Here is a 12325-nt window from a genome sequence, read left to right on the forward strand (position 1 = left end):
AACGCTCTGAAGCTGCCTCCAAGCGCCTGGCACAAGGAGAAAAAAAAGAAAAGCGAAGAAAAAAAAAAAGCTGATGTCCTGTTACTTGCATGAATGAGAAACAGTTAGTTCACTTGCTTCTGCAACAGTCTTTGAGCAAATCATTTTCAGAAACCTCATTCTGTGTGCCGAGCAACCATTGTTGGACCAGGGCCAGGCAGCTTCTGGGAACCTGCGTTTGTTGGGCCTGGTTTATCCTAGTAAGTTTTTTTCGTCTCTCAGGACTGGAGAGGTGGGGTTCAGGCCATGGGGTATCCCTGCACAGATCCCTGTTCTTGCCCTCTGCCTTGGTTTTTCTGGAGTTCAGAGCTGGGCTTGTGGCTGTAGCGCTGAGGCTCATGGCTGGGTACATAGGCATCGGAACTTTGGTTACTGTTCCCACCCTGTGGGGAGTGGGGTGTGTCGGGCGTGGGGCCTTTGGGCATTCCATTTTCCAGTGACCCTCTTGCCTGCAGATGGCGCACTGGCTTTTTCCCTAGGCGTTCTCTGCCCCTCCCGTGGACACCCTCGCTCACTCTGAGATTGCATTTTTGGCTTTTTGGCTGTTTGAAGACAAACCCCTAATTATTTTGGCCAGGTCCTCTTCGAAAGAAGGATTCTGATTTAAGGTGCTTGGAGGTCTGTGGTCCTGGGCATCGGATGACTCCAGGGGGTCATACACTCAGTGGAGTGGGGCCATCAAAGTGGAGTTTTAGCTGCCTCAATTGCAACTATTAGTATTGTCTGCTGCCCTGAGGGCATTTATCTTGCAGATTTTCTCAATGGTCAGTATTGTAATCCCAGGGTTCTTTGATCCCTCGGGTTTAATTGTCTTTTTTTTTTTTTAACAGTTCTGTCCTATGCGGCTCTCAAAGCCTTCCCTTCTGTTTCTTTCTGCCAGTTCACATCCTTGCATTGTGCTGCTTCTAGAACTCAAGAAGCCACATGGTTCTACATACTGAAACACTCTTTTGGACTGCTTGTCCACTTCACCTTCTGAATTCTTCATTCTCTATACCACCTTCTTCTTCACTTTCCTCTTCTCTTTCTTTTCTCCCTCAGTCTCTTTTCTTGGGGGTTGGGTAGGGGAAACCTCATTTAGCCCTGGTGCAGTTGCTGCATAGGGTGGAGGGGGGCTAATTATTCCTTCCTCCTTCTCTTCTGGGACTTCTCTTCTGGGACTGGCAAAACTGCTGGCTTTTTAACTTGTACTTGCTGCCATACTGGGCACAGTTTGGCATGGCACAGGTAATCACAGTTCTACTTTTCTTGAGCCATGGGAGACGGTTAGGAACTCCACATAAGTGTTGGAGTCTATTTTTTTCATCAGGTTTTTAAAATCCCCAATCTTCTCCCTTCGTGGCATCTTTTCAATTTGTTCAGGAAAGCATTGCAGGGGGGTCATGGGAGTTGTTTTACTGCTTTTTCTCCATGACCCTGGAACACTTGGACACTTGGGATACTGGGACACTCCCTCCTCCTAACGTTATTTTTTCACTCAGTCACAGGCCAGACGTTGCTTTCAACGTCTCACACACTCAAAACATTCACTGGAGTGTCCCCACACGCACATTTAGAAAAACCCATGCACCTCCCCCAACCCCTTTTTCCCCCCAAAAAACCAAAATCACAACCGGCAGTGCTTCACAACTTCGACCGGGGCCCAAGAGCACCTTTTTTACTGCTTCTTCTGGGCACAAAACCAACAACCAACCATAACCGGCAGCGCTTAGACTTCGACCGGGGCCCTAGCAGCACCCTTTGCTGCTTTTTCTGGGCACAAAACCAACAACCAACCATAACCGGCAGCGCTTAGACTTCGACCGGGGCCCTAGCAGCACCCTTTGCTGCTTTTTCTGGGCGACACCAAAACCAGTGGCACTTCTTCTACCCTGCTGGCGGAGCTGATCAGGCTCTCTTTTTGCTCACACCTATCCTTGTGGAGCTTGCTCCCACCTATACCCTGTGGAGCTTACCTTTTCCACTGCGGACCTGTCCCCTCGGCGCCGTCCTCTTTCCTCCCTCGACCTGGGTCCTTGCTCCGGAGCGGTGTGGCTGGTTCCCCCCACAAATTGGCAGGTGCGCGCGTGGAGCCTGCAATCACCGATCCGAGCTGTCCACCAGGTCGAGCCTGGCTCTCTCCAGCCCTCTGAGGTGGGGCAGATTCCCGGTCAGGGAACCAAGATGTAGGCTGAGCCTAGTCCATGCCAGGGAATCGTTGGCCCGCGTCCTCAGATCCAGAGAGAGAGTAAAAGAAAACTCCAGGAAAGATCCTTCTTTGGAGGAAAGCAGTTTTATTCTCTGTGCACAGGAGACAGCCAGCAGAATAAATTCTGAAAAACTGACTGCCCAGAAAATACCCCTCTGCAGATTTTCTTATACCTTGAGTGGGCTCTCTCTCCCTCCTCCCCACGCCCTCCCAAAATAAGTTTTCAACTTATTTTTAGCATGTCTATAGCCTTCTAAAACAGCCCTCCCTATTGTTCTCTCTAAGCGTCCTGCATCCCCCCCGTCTCCTCCCGTCTGTGTCTTTTTTTTATATTGCATTCCTAAAGCGAGGCTATTTCTAGCTTACAGTCTCTGTCTTATCTTGCATTCCTTGAGGGGCCCTTAGCTCAGAAATTAACTTACAGAGAATATGAAGATCCTTCTTAGGTATATATGAAGATCCTTCTTAGGTATAAAATATAGAAAGCAACCCTTCCCTCTCCCTTCAGAATCACACTAAATTGATTATTTGTTCTTTATTGGGCAATGAAGTGTGATCTTCCTTGCTTCCTGCTGTGTGTGCAAATTTGTGTATGGAAGCTGCTTTGCAGGTCTCTCTTCAAAAGCAGATCAAGTTTTATGATAAATATATTTCCTGTTTATAGAGAATCTCATGAAGCCAACACTCCAAATGGAATCTCTTAGCAGGGCTTTTAGCTGTCTTCGTTTCGTATAGTTTTCACGCTGGGCTCTTGCAAGTTGGCCTCTCATGCAGAAGTGCTGTTTGCTGTTAATCACACGGCAGGACATCATAAATTTAGATTTGAGGATTATCTATATGGATCTTTTTAGATCAAGTGGGGGCAAATTTCAGTTCATGAAATCAAACACTGGGGCAAATACTCTGTGCTGTTCTTTCTTTGTCCTGCCTACTCCCCCCACCCCAAAAAAATTGAGGATGCGAAGCCAATAAGGGACTTGCCAATTATTCCGTGGCAGTTTTTGTTCATGGTATGGAACTAATAATCCAAAAGGGGCTGGGATATGAGGAGGGCATGGAAAAGAGGAGTGCATTCCTAGACGCAAACTCACTGCATTGTTTCTGTTTCCAGTGAAGCTCTGTGCAAATGGTCAGGAGGAAAGACTCCCTCTTCCTGAAACAGATGGACTGTGTCAGGATTTATGACCCTGGTGTCACTGACTCTGCACTTTACAGCCGGCTTAAAAGCCCAGCTAAGTGGAAGATCCTGGCAATTTACAGAGGTTATTTTTCCATAAATGTGGCTGGCTGTCATGTGTGTGTGTACACACACATGCCTTGCAATTCAACTCCATTTCTTAGGAAACTTTAGCCACAGGTGTCAACCCAGCACCTAATGTGCTTCTGTTCTCTGCCGCCAAGCCTACCCTTATCCTGAAAGGAAACCTCTTAAAAAATCTGCAGCATCTGGATTTCAACTTCATAGCCCTAATGTGTCAACAGACTCTGCAGCAGCAGGCTTTGGGTGCCAGAGTGCAGCAGGCAGAAGCAACCCCAGCAGAAAGTTCTTCTGTGCAGGCTCCACTGAAATGAATGAAAACAATGGCAATGATGATTTCAGGGGGGGCTTGCGCAGGAGAAATTCCTGGTACATCATAGCCCATGTCACCTCGAGATACTGTTTGGCTTTTCCATCTTGGGCACCCAAATGTTGCCTTGTCAAATATGAAAAGCAATGGGGTTAAACTAGAACTCATTGTCGTTTACAGTGTTACCTCGGGTTACATACGCTTCAGGTTACAGAATCCGCTAACCCAGAAATATTACCTCAGGTTAAGAACTTTGCTTCAGGATGAGTACAGAAATTGTGCTCAGGCGGTGCAGCGGCAGCAGGAGGCCCCATTAGCTAAAGTGGTGCTTCAGGGTAAGAACAGTTTCAGGTTAAGTACAGACCTCCGGAACGAATTAAGTACTTAACCCGAGGTACCACTGTATATTCAACAAGGCAACATTTTCTGGGGAATAACATAATGTAATGCACAACGGGTCAGAGCACTGGGGAACATACATAATCCTTTGTAAATCACTTAAATAATTTTAAATCAAGGAAGCAGTATACAGATTTAGTTTTTTTAAAAACACACATTTAGATTTTTCTGCCTTGCCCTGTCCCAAGGACTTGAGGGATGTTGCAATGTATCTCTCTTATCCTTGCATCCTGTCTGAGGCAGGTTGCAAGACTGAGAGCTGTCAGCTTGCCCAAGGCCATTCTGTGGGCTTCATGGCATTTGAGCCTGGGGCTCCCTTGTGGAAGCACCATCAGAACAGAACTGCTCACAGGCACGGGTGGTGACATAACTGCATTCACAACTAGATATGCTTTCCCAGTTGCCTTTCCTTTTTGGCTAACGAAGAAGAATGCTTGAACTTGAAGGTTTGTACGATTTTTTAAAAAGAAAAAACCTGGCATAGCACTAGCCTTGGTTAGTTCTCTCCCTCCGTTCCCTGGATTTTAGGACAAAGAGGCATCCATGCTGCACAGGAAACTTTGCGACACGAGGCAGCTTTGAGAAGCATACCTGACTGATCTTTCTCTCCCTCCCAGTGCTAAAATCTGTGTAAGGGGATTGAACGATGGTTTGTTAGGGAACGACAGGAGGACATTCAAGTCCCAATTGTGGGCTTCCCAGAAGTCACTGGCGGGCGAATGTGGGAAGCAAGGTCCTTGAGAGCCAGTGTGGTTAGAGTGTTGGACTAGGACCTGGGAGATCAGGGTTCAAACTTCCATGCAGTCATGTGAAGCTCACTGTGTGACCCTGGGCCAGTCACTAATGCAAATCCTAGCCTATCTCACAGCGTAGAATCATAGAGCTGTAGAGTTGGAAGGGATCATGATGGTCATCTAGTCCAACGCCCTGCAGTGCAGGGAACCTTTGCCCAATGTGCAGCTTGAACCCACAACCCTGTGGGACCCCCAAGCATAAACGTCCAAAAGTTCAGCAGAAACCCTCCATTGTTATCACCTGGGATCGGACGTTCAGATAAGGAGGGGAAATATACAGAACCTGTTTCCCTACTCCTCCAACCCCATGATTCATAACCTTTTCCAGAAGATAGCTATGGTGGATAGTATCAGAGAGGTCAAGGAGCGTTAATGCCTCCGGTCTTCCAGCAAAGGGCAACCGAGGCAGCTCCTGCGCCCAAACCAAGCCTAAATCTCCACTTGAAATGGATCCAGGAAATCATAAAGTGTCGGCAACCACTCACGTGAGCTCCTGGCCTGGGAAGGAAATGTTATCTGCTAAGTGATAACTGTTCACCTCTTCTATGTCTGAGGCAGGTCTCCTTAGGAGCAGGCATGTCACAGCTGGGACCCCACCCCCCACCACACTCTTTCCCAGATAGGCATTTAGCATCTCTGAAGCTCAGCCGGCTCCTGCTACATGCAATAAGTCAGTGTTTCCCAACCTTTTTTGGGCAAAGGCACACTTGTTTCATGAAAAAAATCTCGAGGCACACCACCATGCCAGATGGGGAAAGGTCACTTTTTACTTATGTAAAAAATAAATAAAAAAATAGTAACAGCATAGAAGGTAAATGGTTAGGCTAGCATCCCTCTTCCAAATATGCTAGGTTTTTATTTGCAGGGACTGTTCTACATGGGAAAGCATTCAGCACTGTCATTCTCCCATCTGCCATCTGAATTGGTACTATTCTGGGTCAACTTACTCTGCTGCATGTGTAGATGAAAATGGCACCAAGTGTGGGGGAGGGGGCAGAACAGGTTTCAGATACAGGATATTAAGCATACACGTACTTCAGATTGAACTGGTTGCTTGCTTTGCAAGTTTTCATTTCCCAAATGACTGCCTTGGCAAGCGCAATACCTACCAGGCTCAACGCGGTCTCGCGCTGCCGCTTCCCACGCTCTCAAGGAACCGGGAGGAGGAAGGCGTGAAGGGAATCCCGAAGGCGTGAAAACCTCGCGCATGCGCAGGCCTTCCGCCTGCGACAGCCCAGTAGGCCGGCCGAAGCGAGCGGCGATGGGATGTGGGAGGGAGCTCGCTCGCCGCCCCGCGTGTGCCTATGTGGGGCACGTTACAGCCCCGTGACGTCAGCGCCACGCAGGCAGCCAGGCAGGCAGACGGCGAGAGCCCCGCGCTGGGCGGCCTCTCCTCGCCGCCCCGCCTCTCGCCGCCCGACTCGCCCGCCTCCCTCCCACGGCACACCAGGCAACGTCTCGCGGCACACTAGTGTGCCGCGGAACACCGGTTGGGAAACACTGCAATAAGTCAAATGGGACAAGGCTGGCTCTTGTTGGTCAGTACCCTTCCACCTCCTCAAGCCATAAGAAGTGAAATTCATCGCATCAAAGTTGAAGCAGGTGGTGTCCGGACACCTCCTTTGGCTGCTCTGCATTAGCCATGGTATTCAGTGGTGAAAGTGATTGGTCACATCCACACCAACCATTCAGTGCGCATGTGAGGCACATGGGTCCGCCCCACCAAGAATCCTGGGAGCTTCCATTTGCCCCCACCCTTAACAAACTACAACTCCCAGCATTCTTGTGGGGAAACCATGTGCTTTAAATATATGGTGTAGATGTGTCTTGCAAGCCTCTGTCAAACCTTTTGGAGCATGCTGCTAGGGTTATGTCACGTTTCCTTGGCTGGGAAAGGTGAAGATGGTGTTGAGGAGCCACCATTGCAACCACAGAGTCAACTTGACAGTGAGCTTTGATTACTGGCTCGATCCTGCAACTTTGGACTGCTGTGGTGCGTTGGTTTGTGGGTTTTTTGCGGAAGAGGGAGGTTTGTGCCTTGCAGGTCCGTGGATTCCACCTTTTGTAAATGAGTTGTTGCTATCCCCTGCTAATCATGTTAACTATCCACCTCACTCCTGAAAAGAGGAGCTCCTCCTCCTGTTCCCTCCACCCTCTACCCTTGGGCTAGAACTGGAGGAGGAGGAGGAGGAGGAAGCATGACAACAACTGCTCTAGCCTTGGGCGGGCACAAGGCTAATGACACTGCTCTCCCTTGAGGGGCTCCTAGTTGAAACAGCCTCCTCCTAAGGCTGCTGCTCCCCTTGCGACCATGAGAGCCAGGGGAATCCCAGCAGAGAGCAACCCGCCCAAGACCTGGCACTCCCCTGTGCTAGCAGCAGCAGCGAGGCACCCGAATCGGCAGGAGGCAAAGTGAACCCTTTTCCATGGCTGTCTTAGCTGCACGGTAGAAGCCGTCAAACAGGTTTGCGTCTGAGCTGGTCTAGCCAGCACTCCGGAGATGGGAAGCTACTTGTCTGCTCCACCTTCCTTCCTTCCAAAGGAGCCCTTTCGGTAAGCCATGCTCAGTATGTGGGCGGTGGGGGGCAGCTTCCTCTCCACCACCCCTCGCCCCACTCCTAGGCTGTTAGGTGTGTTTCTACCCAGGAACCTACCTGCCTGGTAGAAATCTTTCAGGTAGGAGGGCACAGTCTGTATGCTTTCTTACCTGCTTAAGGTGGGGTGAGACGTGATAGGTTGCTAGCAGCGTTTGCAGGTTCATTTGGGTGTGTGTGTGTGTTGTGTTTCAACCTACAGCACCTGAAGCCTCACGTCTTGTTTGCCGGTGTGGTGTGTTAAATGATGGCAGGAGTTGTCTAACAGAGACCTTGTGGCCATAAAGTTCGCTGGGTGACTTGGGGCCAGTTTAACTCAGAGACTGTAGGAGGGATTCAAGCTGGTGCAGTACCTATCAGATTTCAGATGCATGGATGAGCTGAGTACTGTATAGCTTTTGAGCTGGGTTTCCATAAACCTCTTTCATTTCCAAAGCAGCCCCCTCGCCTCCTGGATTATTGCTTGTTTTAAGCCTGTCTTTCAAGTGAGCACCAGGCGTCAAGCCCTTAACTCCCACCTTGAGGGGTTTGTTCCCCACCAGGAAGCGAGCGAAACTTGTGGCTAGTGGTGAGGTGGGTAAATTGTGTTGGAATCTCATTAAAAAAATTGGGTGCCACAAGGCAGACATGCAAATGGTTAGGAAGAACTTGGGGAATCTGCTTTTAGGACTTGATCCCTCCCTATGGTGTGTGTTACTTTATTTGTTTCATTTTATTCACCTAACAATCTAAATGCCGCCTGATTTGTAAACAGAACCCCTGAGCAGTTTGCAAAAAAGCAAACAAATAAAACAAACATTAAAATGGTCAATGGAAGGCAAAGTTAAAAATAGGTATTTAAAATTTTTCAAAATATAATTAAAGCCAACAGTCAAGGTACCGACAGACAGTTTAAAACACATGCCAACATGTCTGGATGGGTTTGCCTGAATGAAAACGTTTTAAGCAGGCACCTAAAGGAATGCACCCGCCTGATGTCAGTAGACAGTGAGTTCTAATGAATCGATTTCTTACAAACCTGGAACAAATACTGTGGAGCACCTGCAGCAGTGCCAGTTCTGCAGGTCGGAGCAGTCAGGTGGGCATTAGTTTCTCACGCGTGCCCTTACACAGTTAGCATAAAAGTTATCCTGTGTCTGTTAGAATATGCCTCCCATTCCCCTTGTGTGCCTGCCCGTCTCCTCCCCCCACTTTAATTGCAGCTGCTTCAGGAATGTGCTTCTGACACAGGACAGACTCAGAAGCATTTATTTCATCACATGCAAAAGGCCCCCTGTTCAATCTGTATGTCGAAGTGGGAAAGATTCCTGCCTGAAATCCTGGAGAGCTGCTGCCAGTCAGTGTGGACAGTACTGAGCTAGATGGTTCAATGGTCTGACTTGGGATAAGGCAACTTCCTATGACTTTGTAATCTGCAAGAGAGCAAATACTTAATTTTTTTTTTTTAAACCAACATTAGCCATGAGCTTCTTGAGTGAGGGTGTGGACTTAGGCAAGCTATCATTTCTGAGCCACTCCTCATTCCCATCTGAAATAGGGTCTGCCTTAACATGGTGACTGTAATGATTGTGGAAATACTCACACGGTGTGCTTTGAACACTTAGGAACAGCACCGTAATCCTGCTCTGTCAGTTGAGCATGAGACTCTTACAGGGTTGTGGGTTCAAGCCTTACATTGGGCAAAGGATTCCTGCATTGCAGGGGGTTGGACTAGATGACCCTTGGGATCCCTTCCAGCTCTGTGATTCTATGCAGTGCATAGCTCTTTGTGAAGCTAAAGCACTTGTTATTTCTGAGCCGGAATTTCACTCACATTCTGAAGCAGCCTTGGGAATATGCACTGAGCTTCTGCAGGCCTGGGCGGACTTCTGTGAATTTGCCCTGCCTGGATTTGTTTACCGTGATGTCACAAGGGATGGGTTTTCTTAACGCGCCTCAGCCCCTCACCTTTCCCCCAGAATTCTGTTGCAGCAGCAGCAGCCCCCTTTCAACTTTCCTCAGCTTCCTAGAATTTGTAACATGCAACCTCTGTAGATAAAGCAGCACAGAAGGATAACCAGCTTTGGCAAAGCAGGTTGCAATGCCTAGAATTTCGCTCAGTGGACAAGAGCCGCTCTGGAACTCCTCCTTTGGTTTCCGGTGTCCTGATCAACCTTCCCCAACCTGGTGCCCTCCAGATGTTTCGGGCTACAGTTCCCATCAGCCCAAGCCAGCACAACTGTATTATGGTGGGGCTGATGGGAGTTGTAGTCTGAACCATCTGAATGGCACTTAGGTTGGGCAAAGGCTGAGCAGCCAGACCTGGACTACAACCCCCAGGGTGCTCTGCAGCCGAGAGGATTCCTAATACGGTGACAACCAGGGGTACCAGCATCAGTGTGGAGGAGAACTTGAAGCACCTTCAGGAGGCTGCTCGGCACCCGGTGCTAGAGCAAGCACCAGCGGCCATAGTGGAGAGCCCTGAACGACAGGGCTAGCCAAAACTCTCTCTCCAGATAGAAATTCAGTGCACATACTGAAAAAAGCACCTGTTCAGCCTTGCTAACAGGGGTTGGTGGAAGTAGTTGTCCCACATGACCTTGCTGACTGGGGCTAGTGGCAGGAGTTGTGCAAAACATCTGGAGGGCACCAGGTTGGGGATGGCTGACCCAGACCTCTAGGACCAGCTAGTCAGCTGCTTTCCCCACTTCTAAGGAAAGGGAGGAGGGTGGGGTGGAGGGATGAACAGAGTTTATGGTTGCCCGGTCATTGCAGGAAGCATGTTCCTACTTGGAATGTGACTAATGGCATGTGCGTCACCCCAAACAAGACCTTGCCCAGAGGTCCAGCATCTGAACCTGTAGCTAAATCTTGGAATTTCTGCGGGGTTCGCTGCATGCTGACGAGCAAGTATTTTGGACAAACCATCCAGCCCAGTGGGAATCTTAACTACCGGTACTTGCTTTCTCTTTCCCCAAGTCTTGCTGTTGTTTTATCTGGTGCAGTGCCAAGAGTAGAGCACCTTGCCTCTCTCAGAGTGACAGGCACTAAGGCTATCCTCAGCTATTTAACAATTCCAAATCCTTTTTGCCGCTGTACAGATAGGCACCTCCTTGCTCATTGGTCCCTTCCAGGTCAATCTTATCAACTAAAGTTACAGGCTAGAAGCTGAAGGAGAGGCAAGATTTGATGCTTCCAGGCACGCAGCTGCATGCTGAGGAGGCGGCGTTTCTATAGTAGGGTTAGCTCGCTTATCTGGGTAAAAGTTGGGCAGGGCCCACTGGCTTATGTATAAAAGCACCTTAGTAATTACCGGTAGCTAAGCACTCCCTTCCTTATTCAGCCTAGGGGAGGCTGCTTTAAGACCGTAAGCAGCGGCCTGGGAGAATCAGGCCAAAGGAAGACCATATAGACTAGCATCTTCTTCTCAAAGGGACCAAATACCCCAAAGAACCTAGGAATCTAGATAGACTGCTTCTGGGCCTGGAGGTTCCATAAGAAGAGTGTTGGATCAGGCCAAAGGGTGCCCCTCTGTCTGCACAGCAGCCACCCAGATGCCACAGTGGGAAGCCTTCAACCAGGACCTGAGTGCGGCAGCAAGCTCCTCTCCTGTAGCTTCCAGCAACTAGTATTCAGAGACATACTGCCTCCAGCAGTGAACATCGCATAAACCATTGTGGCTGCTGGCTATAGGCATCCTTTCTCCATGAAATTTGTCTAGCCCTCTTTTAAAGCCATCTCAGTGGGTGTCCATTTCTACGTCTTGCCGGGAGTAAATTCCAGAGGTGTGAAAAACTGCTTTCTTTTCGTATACTAAGCAGTGTTCAACAGCCCAGTCATCATTTGGGATCCCCTCTCCTTGTACCACCAGAAAAGGAAACACAGTTTGAAGCAATTGTCCTGAAACAGATGGGCAAAGGAAGCTTGCTCTCTCCTGTGAGAAGGACTTGGTGGGTTTTCAAGAGAGTAGTTCAGGCTGTGCACCTGGGAGGTGGGGATATGCAGAGCCTGGGGATGTTGTGTCCATTGTTGGAGAGAGACCTGCACCTGCCTTAGAAATAGCATTACAAATCACTGGGCAGATAGTTATACTCTGACCTGCCTCCTGGCCCTGTGGGCTAGGGACATTGGTTCTGTGTGCATGGTCACCTGGCCTTGGTGCTATGTTCATAATGGTCCAAGGATCATGAGTTTTGCAGTGGGGGGGTCAGAGGCCGTCCTCTTGTCTTGGAGAGTGACCACCACCTCAGCATTCAGGCTTCCTTCTCCACGCTGCTTTCTTGCGGGCCTCAGAGGTGTGTCTTCTATTCATCCACCCATCCGCAGATCACTTTTGGGACAGCCTTTGTACAACCTGGTGCCCTTCAGCCGCTCTGGACTACAGCATCCTCTGGCCCCAGTGTTCCACAGGTCTGAGCCACTCTTCCCATCTGCCCCAGCATCATATGGTCATGCTGGCATTGGACTCATGGGAGTCGTAGTCCAAAACAGCCAGAGCTCCCCAGGTTGGGTCCGGGGAGTTTGTCTGGAGACTTAAATCCAGGTTCTTCTGGCTTCCTTCCAGGCTTTTTATTTCTGTGCTGAGTAGTGTATTAGTGTATAGAGAAAAGGGAAGTCTTACCAAAAAATGGAAAGTTGGTAGAGTTATTGCAAAGTTTAGCTATTATGTTAGGTTTAAAAACAGATATATATGCCATTGCAGTGGCCACCCTTATTCTTATTGGTATTATCATTAGTTGGTATTAAGTGCTGGCCCTGATCAGA

The 12325-nt window shown here is 49.0% G+C and overlaps 1 protein-coding gene across 4 annotated transcripts in view; it reads left to right on the top strand.

The window, feature by feature from the left end:
• LIMK2 (LIM domain kinase 2) overlaps positions 1-12325 on the top strand; it is a 54625-nt gene that overhangs the window by 18619 nt on the left and 23681 nt on the right. Inside the window, exon 1 of one of the 4 annotated variants that reach the window (XM_083478648.1) lies at positions 7135-7541. The exons of the other annotated variants lie outside the window; for them this stretch is intronic. Coding sequence (XP_083334774.1) covers positions 7489-7541 — 53 coding nt within the window. The 5' untranslated portion in view covers positions 7135-7488. Of the gene's footprint in view, positions 1-7134; positions 7542-12325 lie in introns of those variants that run through there. 4 annotated transcript variants of the gene reach the window in all.

The sequence above is a fragment of the Podarcis liolepis genome (genome assembly GCF_965112155.1).
Source record: "Podarcis liolepis genome assembly, chromosome: 15".
Classification (NCBI taxonomy): domain Eukaryota; kingdom Metazoa; phylum Chordata; class Lepidosauria; order Squamata; family Lacertidae; genus Podarcis; species Podarcis liolepis.